This window comes from Mauremys mutica, chromosome 2 (assembly GCF_020497125.1).
Source record: "Mauremys mutica isolate MM-2020 ecotype Southern chromosome 2, ASM2049712v1, whole genome shotgun sequence".
In the NCBI taxonomy this organism is placed as follows: Eukaryota; Metazoa; Chordata; order Testudines; family Geoemydidae; genus Mauremys; species Mauremys mutica.
Genome location: NC_059073.1, coordinates 199,153,593 through 199,171,917, shown reverse-complemented (window position 1 = coordinate 199,171,917; position 18,325 = coordinate 199,153,593). Strand labels below are relative to the sequence as shown.

Here is an 18,325-nt window from a genome sequence, read left to right as displayed (position 1 = left end):
TCGTATTTAAATAAAGGTTTTCCCCTAGCAGTAACTCTGGGGCTCATCCAGATATCTAAGGCAGACAGCTCTATTCCATGGAGTAGAAATTGATGTTGTATGTAAATGATGCCGTTTTGTATATTCAAGCCAAAAACTCCAATTCCAGCCCCCTTGTCACTAATTCAAAAATTTGGATTAATATCTGGTTACAAAATAAATTGGGGAAAAATCAGAACTATTGGGCAATTTCCTGGTTGTAGTGTAGTGGGACTTTCTCTGAGGAATTTCTACAAATAAACTGATGCAAGTACCTAGGTATAAAAGTACTAAGAAATATTAATAAACTAGTGAAGATAGCTATGGATCCTGTACTTTCTCAAATAGCTAATTATATAGCTAGAAGGCATCCTTTCTCCCCAAGTTTGTGGGGAAGAGTTAACACAATAGAAATCAATATTCTGCCTAGGGTCCTCTATTCTAAGTGGGCCACCTGTGTGTGTATGTGTGTGTGTATCCATCTGTCTTATTTAAAAAATGTAATAGCATTATTAGAGTTTCCTGCAGGGCCTTGGTTAATGACCACAACTGTAATTTAAAAAAAATCCAACTACCTATAGGTGGTGCGGGGGAGAGGTTTGGGCTCCGAGACCTACCTCCCAAACCAAAACTACTGTTAGGCATTTATCATGTCACAGATGTCTAACACACTTATACTCACATTGGTGAAAACTGAACATATGTTAATGTATCCAGTTCCCCCTGGGGGTGCCCTTGGTTCTTTTTGTCTGATGGAGAAAAACAAAAGTGCCTACTGTGCTGGCTGCGCTAAGGATTTTGGCTGTTCTGGCTAAGAGGTAACCATTTCATCCTAACTGTCATGCAAAAGCACCTATCTGAGGCAACTCACACTTGCAAACTGGGGAGAAACCTGTAATTGGGAAGAACTGGCTGAGCAGGGGCATCATATGGATTTCCCAATTAATCAGTCATGAGGGTGTTTCCCTTCTCTAGCACTAAAGCATCGTGAGGACTTGTCACCCTTAGTGGAGTGGCGGTACTTACAACACTTGCTAACATATTAATTTGGTCCAGATACTGCCCCACCCCTGCCCTACCCCTTCCCCAAGGCTCTGCCTCCTCACTCACTTCATCCCCCTCCCTCCGTCCCTTGCTCTCCCCCACCTTCTCTTACTTTCACCAGGCTGGGGCAGGGGGGTGGGATGCAAGCTCTGGGCTGGGGGGTGGGGCTGAGGGGTTCAAAGTGTTGGAGGGGGCTCAGACGAATCGGAGGGGACTCAGGGCTGGGGCAGGTGGTTGGGGTGCAGGAGGGGATGCGGGCTCTGGGTGTGAGTTTGGGTGCAGGAGGGGGCTCAGGGCAGGGGCAGGGGGTTGGGGTATGGGCGGGGGTGAGGGCTGTAATGATCTCCAAGGGAGTGGTTTTACAAAAGGGGAAGAGTAGGCTTTTGCCTAGAATAGAGCGGTGGTATTTGGACCTGGCTGAGTTAGCAGCCAAAGAAAGAGGAGTTTATCATTGTAGAGAACAATTACATGGTTCTGAAGACATTTGGATGACATTTCTACATACATTTGGATAAAAATATCTTGAGATGGCTCCAAGAATGCCAGACCTCCATTCTACCTAGCCCTTTCTCTTTCCTCCCTATTTAGGTATGTCTTCTATTTTAACACTGTTTTCCCCCCACTCTAACGTTTATGCTTATGTAGCATTATATGGTCTTGCAGCTTTGACACATCGTAAAATTGCATAATTCTGTTGGAGATCCCATGAAGCGTGCAGTGTTTGGAAATGTATACAGGCTGTGGGGCATTTGCCTTTTTGTACTTTTCACTGTCTGTTTCTTTATGACAACCAATAAAAAAATTAATCACAGAAATAATGGTTTGGACTGATTTCTGCTCTCAGAGATGCATGGCGGCCCCAGTAACATCAGATTTATCTTTCTTTGATTGTTGAACAGTTTCAGGATCTGGTGTGTGAATGGACTGAGAGGAATAAAATACAAGTAGCAGTAATGCTGGCATATTGATTCCCTTTATCTATATATAAGTGCAGGCTGCATTGGCTGCCTGTTAGTTTCCGGGTGAATTCTGAGGTGTTCTTTTTAACCTCTGAAGCCCTAAAGAGCTAGGGACCTGCTCTGAATGGCTAGTTGCTATGACAACGGGTTGCTTAGTAACAGGATTTGTTACAGGGTTGAAAGCTTCTTTCGTGCCTCTGCCAAATGTGTCTACTTTGGGAGGTCATTAATTTTACATGGGGCAAAATTTGGGAAGATTTTCAAAGGGTAGTTGTAGGTTTCATGTGCAGTATCCTATGCATCTGTTGAAAAATAGTAATTTGTTTCTGTCAATGAGAATAGAGGCTCAGCTCCCTCCCTCTCTCCCCTTCTGGATTGAAATATAGTTCACCAGCTAGAGAAGGAAAGGCACTGCTTGGGATTGAGAAGCCTACAGAGCTTTCAGGAGAGCTTAGCAACCATTGGAGCAGCACTTTTGCTTGCAGATATAAGTGAGATAGGAGATACCTGAAAGCAGTAAAAAATATTAGCAGCCTCGGACACCAGTTGCCTTAAAAACAGCTCTCAAAACTACACGGACACATCATATCCATGCTCTTCACCAGCTGGTCTGTTGCCAGAATTCTGCCATCATCACAAAGGTGATTAGCCCTGGCTGCCCACACTATGTAGGGGATACTCTGTGGCTGTGTTGAGACACCCAGGAAGCTCCTGTAATGTATCAGAGGACAAAATTTGGCCTGAACGTGCAAATATTTTTTTCTTTAGCTGATTTCTCAAATAGAGAAAATATTGTGTTGTGCCGTATCGGTAAAGCATTGCTCCCCACTGTTCACCAGTTGTGGGCATTTCTGTGGACTCTACGCTTGCTAGCACAGAATGTATTGCAGGATTTCTGGGCAATATACCATCAACTGAAACTATACCAAGTGATACCCCACCTGCTCTGTCAGAGGACTTGAGTCTCATTTACACTGGCCTTCAAGCGTAAGTGTAATTTACACCCACAGTACACGGCTCTGGCAATGGAAAAGGCCGTTATAGGCGCATTAGCATAAATGCAAATCCGGCCCAGAATTTGTTCAGAGGGAATGTTGATCATTTGAAATGGGTTACGCTCGTGATGGTCTTTCTGACCTCATCTCTCTATGGGCCAAAGAAAACCAAGCCTGGGGCTCAACAGCATCTTTGTTCCCTGGTACATCACATGACACCCTCTGGTAATTGCACATTGCTGTGATTCTAATGGAGACTCTTGCAACATCAATCATTTCTTGCTTTATATTAAAGCAAGACGGTATTTCGGAGCACTTCACCAGAGACTACAGTACAGACAGACAATAATAAACATGAAATGAACCATATTGGCAGTGACAGCAATACATAAATAGAGGCGAAAACCCAGATGCAACATACGCAACGTGAGACTCTTTAGTGCCAGTTGATAGAATTTCTTAGTAGCAGTTGACCTCTAGCATTGTCAGTACAGTTAGAAAATGCAGTCGCAGAAACGGATTGCAATGAGAGCCTGCAGCTGTGCCATGTTTTGCTGTGATCCCATCAGACAAGAGTCATTGAGGAAAAGATGAGATTTTAGGAAAGATTTGAAAGGAAGTAATCATATAGCAGAACTAATCAACAGATCTTATTGCACCAAGGCAAGGAGAAGGGGAGAAGACAGAGCGATGAAATAGAAGAAGCAGAACATGGCGTGAATAAGCTTTATTATCCCCAGGAGGAATACTCAGCCACTCAAAGGCTAAATCATCACAGTGAGTCAAAGGCAAAGCAGGGAATAGAACTGAGCTCTCTCTACTCCTGGTTCAGCACCCTGCCACTGGACCACACTGTCTTCTGCTAATGCTCCTTTATGATAGTAGGGGATACTGCCATTGAAAGTGCTGTTTTTTTCAGTGAGAAGGAAAACTGAGGGCATGACCACTTGTCATTAAAGAGATCATGGTGCTTTTCAGAAGAGTAGAGATGTCACCCTAGTATTCCAGCCAAGTTACAAGTTAGGTCATTACCTTTTGCATCTCTAAAATTCTCCAGCAGTTTCAACTGGAAAAGGGCATCCTTCACTTCCTGTCCTAAAGTTTTTGTGAAACATTCCTGTGCGCTCTTTGTTTCAGTCCAGAGAAAGCTGCATTACAGAGGCTCAGGGAGTGAACCCTGAATGTAGTTTGTGTCAAATATTTTGGGATCAGTCTGGGCAAAAGGTGCTATATAATAAGAAGATCCTTGTCCTCTCTAAGATTTGCCTATCCATTTTGGGGAAAGAACAGCCTTGTACAGTGGATCTGACATACTGGCTGTCAATTACAAGAGTCTTCAGGCCCCAATCCTGTGAGGTGCTGATCGTCCTCAAATCCCATGGACTTCAATAGGATATGAGTGCACTCAGCCTCCTGCAACGCATCAGGGTGTCTTTGGCGAGCTGCCTGGATGCTAAAGTGTGGGTGTATAATGTAGGGGAAGGGGAACATATTAACAGAATGCATTTTTCGTAGACTTATTCATTTTGTTTTGTTCCAGGCTAACAAAATGTTTGGCACTGTGGTGGTGGGGATCGGAATTGCTGGATCTGTGCGGATAAAAGACATGCTGAATCCGATGCCTTCCAGCCCTTCTGAGCACCTGAAACTGTTCGGCTTTGTATCCAGGTTAGATATTTCAGTTATGTGTTTTAATGAGCGTGGTGTAGAGATTATTTTTGCCCCCCACGTACTCTCTCCCCTTTGCATGTATAACTTTTCAGGCTCATCTTAGAAGATACATTTCTCCGATATAATAATTCAAAGGAAGCCTGCTGGGCGCACAGTAAATGCGGTTTATGTGACAGCGCATAGTGTCCATAGGTTAGGTTGAGTGATGATTGCAGGAAGCTTTGCAAAGCTCCTCAATGAGATCATTCAGGCAGATCTAGGACACAGTCCTGAGAGATGCTGAGTGTCTCTAATGAGGTGCTTTGCACCTCAATTCTCACTTAGCTCAGAGAAAGCTGAGGGAGCTCAGAGCCCTGTAAGATCAGGCTTTTAAAAGAGACTCGAAATGTAACCAAATGACTGAACTCTGCTATAGGATGGCACAGGCTTTAAGCAGCTGCACTGATGGGCCAGTGTCTATAAGTAATTCATCTGTAGAACTCTGGTAATGCGACTCTGCTGTAAAATTTGTCTTTGAAGCCAGATGTGGATTTTGAAGAACAAAGCATAATGTAGGCTGTGCAATAAGGTAACCTTTTAGGTGGCAGTAACATTTATTCTCAGCAACCATGTGGCTGAAACTTAAGCAAATCTGCACAACAGTGCTGCTATCTCAGAGCATTCCTTTCAGGCTTTCTGCACAATAGCAACAAAGCACAATGATTTAAAATAGTTATGTGGAACATATGGGGATCTCGGGTTGTGGATGTATTTTCCAGCTATATTTAATCATATCTGTTTGAGACAGAAAAGACCTATTAGGCCATCCATTACATCTCCTTGCCAATGCAACCTTGTTCCTAGGGTGTTTTATCTAGTGCTAGATCTACTATTGAATGACCCAAGCAATACTTGGCTTCCACCACTTCCATTGGGAAACCGTGCCAGTCTAACACAAAATGTTGCTACAGAGGTAATTCTCCTAGCATGTCACTTTGACCATGTCACCCTTCTCTTTATGTCCCTCCATTGGCTTCCCCTTCTCTAGTACATCAAACACAAATGACTCATCTTCACTTTCAAGGGCCTGCATGGCCTGTCCTCATCCTACCTATCATCTCACATACACTATTAAGATGTTGACTCCTGCCTCTTCTCTGGCAATGATGCCAGTCTTCACCACTCAGCTGTTAAATTTTCAAACGAGCATCTATGTGCTTTTTTCTCTGCCGTCCCCCATGTTGGTAGGAGCCCCCTGTAAACATCCTCCTCATCTCTCCTCCAAATCCCTCCTTCAAACTCTCCTTTGCCATGATTCCTACAGTGATTAGGCCACTGGTGTGCTGTGACCACTGTCCATTAAACTGACCGATATAGTCTCACTGTTTTCTTTTGCTCCCTTGTCTGTTTGTATCCACCTGTTGACTCTTGTCTTGTACTTAAGTTGTTTGGCGCAGCAACTATCTTTTTGATCTATCTTTGTACAGCACCTAACACAATGGGATCTTGGTCTATGACTGAGGTTCCAATAATAATTGGGGAGCGTGGCCTGTGGTTGTGATGTTTGTTTTTTTTTTTATTTATTTTTTTCTATTGAATAATTAGAAGAACCCTGGGTAATATTAACGAGGTCAAGCAGATTAGTCTGCAAGATGCTCTGGGAAACAAAGAGATCCAGGCGGCCATCATCAGCACTGACAACAAAAGCCATGAGGAGAATGTCAGGTATGTGTCTCTCTTTTCTTCTTCTCTGCTTGTTACTTCCTTGCATTAGGCACTGCTATGCAGTGGAACGTGCTGTATCAAAGAATGAATTCGTGTCTAGAAACGTTCCTCTTTTTTAGCAATGTAAAATAATCCCCATATTCTCAAAGTAAATGTGACAGTGAGGTTTACCCTCCTGAGGTAAAATGAAATAGGCGCTCTGCTGCATGCATGTATTAGTACTGTCGGAGTTACATGTATTTTGGAGGAAATACAAGAACTGGATTCAGAAAATACCACTTCCTTCAATTCCTTCCCCCCCACTCCCTACCAACTGGTTCCTGACACTCTCATCCATGACATCTTCTCCATAATAACCTGTATTTCTGAAGCACCTACCGAAGGATCTCATAGAGCTTTCCAAACATGAATGAATTAAGCGCCAAAACAACCTTGTGAGATAGGGCAGTGTAACAGGGTCGGACTCACCCCCGCGGCGCCTCCTGCTGGTGACTCCGGGAATTAGCTCTCTGCAGCGCTGGAGCGCCCTCTGCAGGCCGGTGATCCACCTGTCTTCAGGCCCCCCTTGTCCCTCCCTGGACCTGGTGCCCTCTTACATGGAGTGCTGCCCCCTGGCAGTTACCCCTTTCTCTTAGGGTCTCCCCTCCTTAGGGAACCCCCACCCTCTAGCCCCACCTTGCCTCAGTATTGACTACTGCCAGTCATTGTCTAGCCCCACACTCTGGGGCAGACTGCAGCATCAGCCTACTCATCACAGGCAAAGGGGTTTGAACCTGCTGCCTTGGCCTACACCTGGGCTGCCCTCTGCAACCCCCAGTACCTGTTGGCCCACTGCTAGGCCGCAGCCTGGGGCTTTCTAGGCTGGAGCTCCCCAGCTCCTCAGCCTTTCCCCAGCCCTGCTTCACTCAGGTATCCAGTCTCTAGTTCCCTGCAGCCAGGCCCTTCTCCCTCTGAAGGCAGAGAGAGACTGTTTTGGCTTCTGGCTTCCCTGGCCTTTTATGGGGGCCAGCTGTGGCCTGATTGGGGTGTGGCCCAGCTGCAGCCACTTCCTCAATCAGCCCAGCCTTGAGAGCAGCCGCTCTCAAGCCCTGCCAGGCCACTTTTAAACCCCTCACAGCAGGAGCAGGGTTTCACCCTGCTACAGTCAGTATCCTCCTCATATGGACCTGGGGCATAGAGAGACTAAATGACTTGCCCAAGGTCATGCAGGAAGTCCGTGGTGGAGGCAGAAATAGAATCCAAATCTGCTAGGCATGTGACTTAACCAGCTTGGGCTGGAGCCTGGGCTCTAGGACCCTGTAAGGTAGGAGGGTCCCAGAGCTTGGGCTGCAGCCTGAGTCTGAACGTCTACACTGCAATTAAACAGCCCCTTAGCCCGAACCCTGTGAGCCCAAGTCAGCTGGCACGGGCCAGCCATGGGTGTCTAATCACAGTTATTACCCCCACTCTCAACACATTCATTAATGCTATTCCCACATCCCTAGAGATGGGGTTGGCTGCTAGAGTAAGAAAGAGTTTTCGTTCAGAGGAAGAGCGATGAATAAGGTAGCATCTTTTGAAGACCTGTTTCTCTCTCCTTCTAGGATGTTCTTGGAGGCTGGGAAACATGTCCTTGTCGAATACCCCATGGTACTGTCCGCTAGCACAGCACATGAGCTCTGGGACATGGCTGAGCAGAAAGGTGATGATCCTTAAAGTCAAAGTTGTAACTAGTTTTGTACAACAACATTAGATTACATCTGTTGTGGTAGTGCCTAAGAATCTCAAACAAGGTGCAGGGCTCCATTATCCGAGGCATAACACAAGGGCAGGGCTTGCTCCACAGAACTCCCAATCTAAGATTTAGGACTTCACCCAAGCTTTATTTTGAAGGCTAGTGCCTCAAATTTCACGGCACAGTATTACGGTTGGGTCATTCACACAATTCCTATTAAAGTCAATAGCTAAAATGCTGCCGTTGTTTGCTAAAGTTGCTGTAACTGTGGACTGTAGGTGTGGCCCCCTGAGAACAATGAACCAAAATTGGATCCCTAGTGCAATGTCTTGACGATTTGTCTTGGCACCATTCTGCCAGCCACAGATAAGGCTGTTTGAAGTGTGCTCACACTGATGATTGCTAAAAGGTTTACTGCCTAGAAGTGGATTTGGATTCATGCAGAAAGCTTTTACTAATCCCATTTGATCTTCGTTTTCTCAATGACAGGTAAAATCCTCCATGTGGAGCACATTGAACTTTTGACAGAAGAGTACAAGCAGCTGAAAAAGGAGGTGGCTGGGAAGGAGCTTGTGAAAGGAACGTTACATTTCACAGGTCGGTTGTTAAAGAAACTCGGGCTGCCTGTCCTGCTGAGATGCCAGCCACTTCATGCATTCACTCACTCGTGTGAGGGCTTGTTCTGTAGTAGTTTGAGTCATGGAGTCAGGACCCATCCAGAGAGACCTTCAAACAACCGTTTTCCCCTGCTGGCAGTTGCCTGTGTCGGAGAGCGGTTCTGTGGCCTGCTACTCCCTCCCCAGTATCTTTGCTGGAGGACAGCAAGCCTGTTCCCCTCTAGTATCTTTGCAGCTGTCGTCTGCTCTCTTTCTGTGTTGGGGTATCAGTGACCTGAGGAAGTCCCTTTAGCCCCCTCATCCTCACCTGGTCTCCAGAGAGGATGGAGAGCTGCTGAAAATCACCCCACTCTCCACTGAGGACCCCCAGGTTCCTCCCCTCTTCTTGTGTTCAAAGAGGTGGGATCGATTAAAGGTTTCATTCCCCCATCCCCTTGTGTGAACCCATATACTAGTGCTCCCCAACATATCCTTAGGGTTTTCCCGAACACTCATTGTATCTATGTCTGTCTTCCTCTCTACCTTCAGATGGGGATCTGGGTGGCAATTATTTTCCCATGCCCTCTTCTGCCCGCCCATCTTCATCAGCTGTAACAGCTGGCTGGGTAGGTTGTTGCTGCCTTTCCCTGTCAGTGCTCTGTACTGCACTCTGTTTGGCTCTTGGAGCCCTCAGCATAGGCAGAGCAGCTCAGGCTGGAAAAGGGGGATAAATAGGCAGCTTCAAACTTCCCACCTGGTCCCAATAGAAGCTCCTAGTGGGTTTCTAGGTCGTTGGCCAAGACTGCAGAAACCGGAGGTGGTCCTGGCCTAAACGGGACAGATGGCACCCACATGCTATAGTGGGAGAGTTTCCTTGAGTTATCAGTATTTGAGGAGGGCAAGAGAGACTTGAAAGGTTTGTTTATAGAATTCAGCCTTTAAGAATAACAGAAAAGAAGCAGCATATCCTGTTGCGTAGCTCACGAAATGATCCTTTTCAGCAGACTAGATTCACTGGGGTCCCAACCGTCAGACTCCCATCCCAGACTGACCCTCAGAGCTTTCCCCTGGCTGGACTCCATGTAGCTGATTAAGGTGGGGGTTCCTTTCCCACTTCTCAAGTCCTTTCATTCTTATTCCTATAGGTGGTGCCTTGGATGAAGAGCGATCAGGCTTCTCAGCTTTCAGCGGAATTGCCCGCCTGACTTGGCTCGTTGACCTCTTCGGAGACCTCACTGTCACCTCAGCCACTAGAGAGGAACAGAAAGAAAAGAATTATTCCAGAATGACAGCACATTTTCAGACTGCAAACAAGAAGTGAGTAAAGTAACGATACAGGAGCAGATTAGCCATGCTATTTAGGTATCTTCAGCAGGAACTTGGCACCTTCTCTTCTTTGCACCCGTACAGCAACTTTCATGCAAGAATCAAAAAGCACTTTACAGACACTAATGAACTAAGCTTCACAACACTCCTGTGAGGTGGTTAGATATTGTTTGCCCCATTATACAGATGGGGAAAACTTAGGTAGGGAGAGTTTACAGGACTTGGCCAAGGTCACACTGTGAATCAATGGCAGAAGTTGGGAATAGTACCCAGGGATTATACTCAAAATCCTTTGCTGTAACCTCAAGACCCAGTTCTTCTGTGTTACATTAATTACTGTTCTTTGAGCCTGTTACCTGAACACACCACATGTCACCCTTCTGCCAGGCGATGTTGTCGGCAACACAGGATGGGTTCAGTGTCTAAGGGTTCCTCTCAGCATTATCAAACAGAACCAACTTGAGACCCAACCCAGTGATGCCACGGCATGACACTGCCATCTCTACAGCTGCTCAATGCTGCTGCTGCCACCTCTGTCACCGTTTGGCAGTGTTGCTGCTTCTACCACTTCTGCCTTCAGCTGCGATGCCATGTTCTGAGCTTCCTCCACCTGGCCCTGCCCTAGTGATTTCAGCCCTTAGTGATTTCACTGTTGTCTTGCACTACAACACTGTCCATGCTATCAGGTCTAAGGCTCAAACCCTAAATGAGTTTGTCAGTGTTTTTTAGCTGTAGTGATCACTGAGAAGAAACCAGGACTCTCAACTAAGTCTAGTCAGTTCTGTCTTTATACACTAGAGGCAGAGGATCAAATGGCTTTTAGGACCCTTTAAAGAAATCCACACCACCAGGTAGGAACATCTGTACCCACCCTCTCTGACTTTCACTTGGATTTGACACCTACTTAGCAAGTGATGTTAATTTAGGGTGACCCCTCAATTAGGGCATATTAAATACAGTTCTGATGCCCTTTACTCATACAATCAGCATAACAACATTTCATTACCCCTGTGTCTAAGACTAAAGTAAATTTTAAGTCAGTGTGATGGGTTAGACCCCCCCCATCTGGGTGCCACCTGATGTACTGGGGTTTCACTCAGCTCTTCCTGCTCCACTGCCTGGATTCCCTCTCCCTGCTTTGCTGAATTAGCTCTCTGGCCTCTTGCAGCGCACACACACAGGTATGGCCACACCCAGCTGCAGACACAGACTGAAGTCAGTACTGTGTGTGGGGATTTACCTAGCACTCACTTCCATACCCCCTTTGGGAAATAAACCCTAAATAATATTGTCTTGCACTGTATAGAAAGATCTGCACAGCACAAGCTCATAAAAATTCACCCTCTCCCTTAGTGTGAAGAGAGATGTGCAGAACTTCTTTCTCCCCCACCCAATTAGAAATTGCACAAACTGGGTTTAATAATAAACAAAACAAATGTATTAACTATAAAAGGCAGATTTTAAGTGACTATAAGGGATAGCAAACAGAACAAAGCAGATTACTGAGAAAATAAAGTAAAACATGCATACTTACCTTAAGATCTTAGAAACTGGTTTCAAGAAGTAATTCCTCACCTAAATGTTATTTTAGGTAACTTGCAGAGTTTCAGTAGCTGAGAGTTCCAGTTTTTTCTTCTTACAGACTGGACCCCTGTCTCAGTCTGGACTCATCCCTGCTTTTCCCTTCAGGGTCTTTCAGCAGTCCTTCTTCTTGGGTAGGCAATGGAGCAGAGTCCCGATCAATCACCTCCCCAGCCCTTAAAAAGGATTTACCTAAGGCGGGAATCCTTTGTTTGGTCCCCATCCCCCTACAGTGGAAAAGTACCAGGTGACTCAGTTACATGTCTCTCCGGGGTCGTAGCAGCCATTATTCGCAGGCTGTTCGGAGCGTCCACAGGAAGACTAAGCTCTTTCACAGGCCATTGTCCTTGCTGATGGGTCATCAGCCCTGTCTGACTTTTTCATTGTTATACCTAAAGGACTAGTATTAGGTGTCACCCAAAGTAGAACATTTGAAATACACATACATGGTCAATATTCCTAGCTCCAGATAAAAAAAATGATACATACATACAAATTGGATAAACACATTCAGTAGATCACAACCTTTTGAATGATTCCTTGCATGAGACACCTTGCATAAAGTATATCTTAGTTATGCCATATTTATATCATAACCATATTTCTATGAAAAATATGGAGTGTAATGCAACACCCAGAATAGCCAAAAGTGATCCCTTTGGCAAAGCAGGTCTGTCTTCTGATCACTTAGGCAAAATAGGTGTGTCTATGCAAATTTAGTCTACTCCTGAGGTCTTTTCCCAGTTCACCAAAAGACATTAGGGGAGAGCTTATTCAGGCACTGGCTTACATCTGCATCAAAGTTTTAAAACATTTTAGATGGGCATTTACTGTTAACCAGTGATGGAAAAAATGGAATAACCCTGTGGGTTTATTTCTTCCTAAATGTCCTTTGTTTTTCTACTCTCTCACATTAGACCTCTGACATGGATTGAAGAAAGGGGACCAGGGCTGAGACGTGATAAGAAAATCAACTTCTGTTTCAAAAGTGGCTGCCTGGAGAACCTCCCTGAGGCCCCGAGGTCTGCTGTGGGCCTCTTCATGCAAGATCAGAACCTCTTTGCCAAAAAACTGTTGGGCCAGGTCTCCAGAGAAGAGCTGGCCGCTGAGAAGTGGCGCATCCTGCGGTGCCTGGACCTCGCAGAGGAGATTCAGCAGCACTGTGAACGGCCGGCGAAAATCCATTCCTAAGGCCGCTCTTTATGAGAAAGGGAATGTGGTAGTCAGAGGCTGAGTAGAGCTGCAGCTTAGTGTTACCATAAAGCAGCTTGTTGGCAGTTAACTTCTATTTGATTAGTTCTTACCATTAAAATCCGTGGGGCTTTGCTCAGAAGCTTGGGCCCCACAAGTGTTTTATGCTGTGTGAGATATTTAACATGGCAGAACTGGATGATCCATTGGGCTGTCCCCAGTACATGGCATCTTTCCAGTCAAACTTAAAGCTACCAGGCAAAGAGCATTCAGACGTGTTGCTCCCACAGAAGTCAATGGGAGATTTTGTCATTGACTTCAAGGGGAGCAGGCCCAATGAGACTGCAGAAGTTACAATTTATTAAATATAATTTTAGTTCCTTCTTTTTAATATACCAGTATATGAGAGCAAGAGATTTATAGCACTGTCTAGAATGAGGCATAGAGCTGCTCTGCAAGCCTCTCTACCTCCAAAGGTGAGTTAGCACCATATGCCTGACCTGCAAAACTTCACATATTCCAGTCTTGTCCCTTCCCTGAGTAGTTGCCCTGAACGATACTTTGTATATTGGCTGTGGGCCAGATTCTGATATTTTACACCAGTGTAAACCAAATCCATTACTTACAATGGCATTTACACTGGTTTAAACACAGAATAAATTAGATCGGAATCTGTCCTCTCACTGGGCATTATGCCGAGATCACTAAACTGATTTCTCTGCTGCCTTATGCCAGGTTGTAACCCAGTTTTCCAGAGGCGAAAGGTTAGTATAATACATTAACCCACTGCATCACCTGCCCCTTTTCAAGACTCTTTCCCCATAACCAGTCCTTGGCTCCTTTGTTTCTGAACATAGTGGCACACTGAGGCATGCCCATAACGCCTATTAATGTTCATGAAAATTCTGCACGTGACTCAGTGTGAGAATGGACCACCCTGAATAAATGAAATGTATTAATTTAATTAATAGAAACTATAAATAATACATTTATAGAAACAGGGACAATATAGTAATGCCAATTATAGCATGGTGTTAGGAAATAGAGCATTGTTGCTATTTGCAAAAATGCTCTCATGCAACTGTGATATTATTTATTTGTTGTTTTTCAGTAGTACCCAGAGACCCCATGGTGCTAGTTGCTATACAAATACATGGCAAGATTTGGTCCCTGCCATAAAGAAATTGCAGTCCTGAAAAGCACCAAGTCATCAGCATGCACAGAGAAAACACTGAAGCAATACCTTTGTCTCCCTGTATTATATTCTAATTACAACACACAGCTGTTATAATAGCAATAAAGCCCTCTTCAGAATGTATTTTTGTCTCCCGAACATACCTCATGGGAAGCCAGCAGTCCTTGTCTACATTGGTACTGGAGGAATAAACTCCAAAACCAAGTACATATATTGTAAATTATATACAATATAATAAATATAAAATAATGGCCAAATAAAACTTAAACCAAACGCATCTGAACAGCAGATATGGTTCAATTAGAGATTGGGGATGGGTAGGATGGGGTATGTTGTTTGTTTGATTAGTTTTTTTTAATCCAAATCAGCTCAGCCAGACCTAATTAGTAGTATCTTTACTTTAATGTTCTTCTAAGTTGTGCCTGCAAAATATGCGCCTGATCCAATGCCTGTAAAATCAATGGAAAGCCTCCCTTTGACTTCATTGGGCTTTGCATCAGGCCTTAAATACACGTGTGCACAAACAGGAAACGTGCCTGCGGAATATGCATTGTGGAGCCAAATGGATACTTGAGTACCAAACTGGTCTATTTTGCATTCACAATTACTTCTTTACACATGGACATACTTTGCAGGAGCAAATACAATGCCATCTTTGGAAGGAGGGAAATTTTATCCTCACTAGTTTTATGACAAAATGTGTGGAGTCCATCCTGATTAAAAATAGAATTAAAATCTTCTGCTATGGATATTCAGCAGTGAACAAAATATTTCTGGTTTTATGACCTCTTCCTGTTTGCTGCAAAAGGAAAAAACGCTGTAGATGCTAGAGTTGATGACTCAGTCCCTCCTTTCCTAATCAGGTCACACTAAGTGTGTTTGAAGCGTTTTGCAGATAATCCTGTTTTAAAAAAAAAATGCACACTGCAGGGGAGTGTCTTAGACAAGCTGGAAAAAAACCTCAACAAGGAGGCAAACAGGTAAAATAGATCCAACAAACTGTACTTAGCACTGAAGTTGAGTTTTTGTTTAAAAAAAATAACCACCCCACCACACACTAATCTTTGAGTGAGTGAAAGCTTTAAGGCGGGATTTTCAGTGTTGTCCTATCTGTGCTCCCAGTGAAGTCAATGGGAATTTTACCATTAACTTCAATAAGAGCAGAAAGAAACCAGTGCTGAGAAGTTTTGAATGTTCTGCCCTGAACAAGCACTGTTATGTCTTGCTTGTGAATTCATTCTATAGAAGCTCTTCCAGTTACTACCGGCTTATACTGCCAGGTAAATGTGTATGAAACGCTACCCTGCCTACCTTAACTGAAACTTCCCTCACTATGCTATTGGTGTAGTTACACTTGTACACAGGGGCCAAATTGGAAGCTATATGTATCTGAGTCATTTTTCCAAAGGGATGTGGAGGTGTTAAAATGGAATTCTTCACGTTGCTCTCGAAGAGTGCTGCCTTAGAAATGCGGGATCTCGGTACAGTGACAGCCTTCATGCGTTCATTTCTTGCATGTCACGTTTTTTCCATTTTCTTGAGATGAAGGCAAAAGGCCTTTGATTAAAAAAAAATATAAATAACGTCAATGTTTTTTAAAAAGAAAACTTACCTCGCGTGAAAACTGAAGCTGACGGCCTAACGTGACACTGTCAGCCTTAAAATAGTTGTTTGGTTTTGTTACCTCGCTTTGCTATTAGTGATGCTGTGGAACATTACAACTGAAATCTGATTTCTTGACTTGACTTGCAACTTATTTTTTTGCTACTATTTGTGAAAATGGAGGCAGACTTGTGACCATTCTGGATTACGCATGGCAGTCCAGTGACCTGCCCTTCCACTGCTCTGAGCATTCCCTTTACAGTGCACTGCAGTGTCTGATGCACTAGAGTTGCTTTGATATCTTCCGAGATGTGAATTTGCTGATGTATTGTGGTGGTTATATCTGCAGGTGTTGATAAATTTGTTGCATTCACATTAATAAAGCTGTTGGAGTTCAGCGTATTCTCTGTAATTTTCATTATCCTTCAAGTTTAACAGCTCCCACTGCTTCCCCAGTAAGGCCCAATCTTCCAAGGTGCTGAGCCACCTCTCAGTACATACTCGGCCCCCTCCCAAAGCTGCCTAAGCTGTCAGGCCTGGAGAAGACAGCTGACAGCTCTGGCCCAATAGGCTGCTGGGATGTGCAGCTCAGCTCACAGCTGTGTTTCATGATTAGAGAAACTACAAAAACCTAAGGTGGCCAAATGGCACCGGGAGATGATCCGGGGACAAGACAGTGGAATAGACCCAAGCCTGCAAAAGAGACTAGGGAGCCCTCCTTCACCTGGATGCACGGGAAGACTGGGATTGTGTGAGTGCCTTGCAGGGAAAGCACCCTGAGATCCCACTGGTCTCAGTGGGAGGAGAAGGCACTTCAGCCCTGCACAAAGGAAGTTCTAACAGAGGGATGACACAAGGGGGCCCACAAGGGGCGAGGGATTCAAAACCTGCATCCCAGCTCCTTGCTGTTCTGGGCTGTGACCTGAGGCTGAAAGGTGCTGCCAGCTACCTCATGCTCAGGCCAATGGCTCTTAGCCCATCAGTCCTCATGACAGCTCCCTGTCACATGCACACAGTGTCCATCAGACTCGGCCACCTGGTGCCATTGAGATGCAAAGCTGGGGAAAAAAATGGCAGCCCAGCTCCCAGAGTGCATGCTCCAGTCCCCAGAGAGTGAAGTCATTCAAACAGCAGGGAAGCCACTCGTGGTGTCTTCAAACATCCTGAGCCGGGTGCTCTTGTGCTCTCTGCCATCAATGCCAAACTTGTGCACAAAGGCAGCTAATGAGCCACAAGGTGTCAGGCTGTAGCAAAGGCTTGCAACAGGCAGTGCTGGCCAAGCGACTGCTGCGAGTGGAGCACAGAAGCAGGAGCTCAGTCCAGTGAAGGAGTTGGTCAATGGTGTTCAACAGCCCCTCCCGGGACAGCGCTGAAGTTCATCCAGAAATGCCAGGAGCCAGCAGTCTGCTGCTGATCGCACAGGACAGCAAGAGAGTTCTGAAGGCACTGGGCTTTCCAAGGACTGAGATCAGCTAATACAAGTTGCTTTAGCTTCCTCTGCAGGTTCTAGCTGGATGTGTTTAAGAGGACAAAGTACTTTTCCCTCCAGTTCTGAAAGTCACAGAGGGTATGGGGTACGATGATAAACAAGACCAAGGCTCACCAGCTAATGGACCTTTAGTGCCCACTAGATAGCACTGGGGTATTACAAAAGGAGAAGGAATGAGGGGGAATGGGAACTAATTCTGGGATCATTAAAGGCAACTGAGGAGCTCTGCCCAAATTCCATTGAAATTCAATTATATTTGTGCATCTTAGTTCCCTAAAATCCCCACAGTTAAGTAACAGCATTGTCAAGCCCAAGCATTCAAAAATCTATCAGATACCGCACAGTGTGCAGTGTTCATTAGAGATGTGGATTGTAATTTGAATATAACTGAAGAATTGCTAGACTTAATGTTACTGAAAGGTACCGAAATGGGACGTATTTCAAGGACTGGAAGAGTTCATTGAAAAAGCTGTGCTGCCATGGAACAAACTCGTATCTTTGGCTACGGACAGTGCGCCATCAATGTGCTCTGAAAACGTTGGTGTAGTTGGATTATTGAAGACCAAACTGAACAGCCTCAATATACCAGGAATTAGCTTCACCAGTATACAGTGCATTTTGCACCAAGAAGCCCTGTGTAGTAAAAGTCTACAAATGAAGGAAGTAATGGATGTAGTTGTTGAAACCATAAATGTTATATGTGCATGAAGGCTGAATCACAGATCGTTCACTTCTTTTCTAGCAAGTATAGACAGTGAATATGGGGAACTTCTGTATCACACTGAAGTTAGATGGCTGAGTCATGGAAATGTTTTGAAGTGTTTTTTTGCACTTAGATAGGAGATTGATTCCTTCATGAAAATAAAAAAACAAGGAGGTTCCTTATTGATTCCACTTTCATCTGCAACCTTGCTTTTCTAACAGATGTAACTGATCACCTAAATGCACTGAACTTGAAGCTTCAGGGTAGAAAACAGGTGACAACTGAGATGTATGGCAGTGTTAAGTCATTCAAAGTCAAGCTTACTTTGTGGGAGAAACAGCTGACTGCTGGCAACTTGGTCCATTTCTCGACTCTGAATTCCTTAGGAAAAGTTGAACCCAAATCCTTGAAAGAATATGCAGATATCATTTCTAATTTACACAAACAGTTTGATGTGTGGTTTAAAGATTTTAAGGCACTTGAACCACATTTTAAACTTTTTTCCATACCATTTGCTGTGGAAATTGACAATGTTGC

The 18,325-nt window shown here is 44.6% G+C and overlaps 1 protein-coding gene across 1 annotated transcript in view; it reads left to right on the top strand.

The window, feature by feature from the left end:
- Window positions 1-15,983, top strand: part of BLVRA (biliverdin reductase A) — a 47,163-nt gene extending 31,180 nt beyond the window's left edge. Inside the window, exons 2-7 of the mRNA XM_045002751.1 lie at window positions 4,557-4,684; window positions 6,272-6,391; window positions 7,975-8,072; window positions 8,595-8,702; window positions 9,847-10,018; window positions 12,526-15,983. Of these exons, the coding sequence (XP_044858686.1) occupies window positions 4,566-4,684; window positions 6,272-6,391; window positions 7,975-8,072; window positions 8,595-8,702; window positions 9,847-10,018; window positions 12,526-12,799 (891 nt within the window). The 5' untranslated portion in view covers window positions 4,557-4,565 and the 3' untranslated portion in view covers window positions 12,800-15,983. The remainder of the gene's footprint in view (window positions 1-4,556; window positions 4,685-6,271; window positions 6,392-7,974; window positions 8,073-8,594; window positions 8,703-9,846; window positions 10,019-12,525) is intronic.
- Window positions 15,984-18,325: the final 2,342 nt, after the last annotated feature.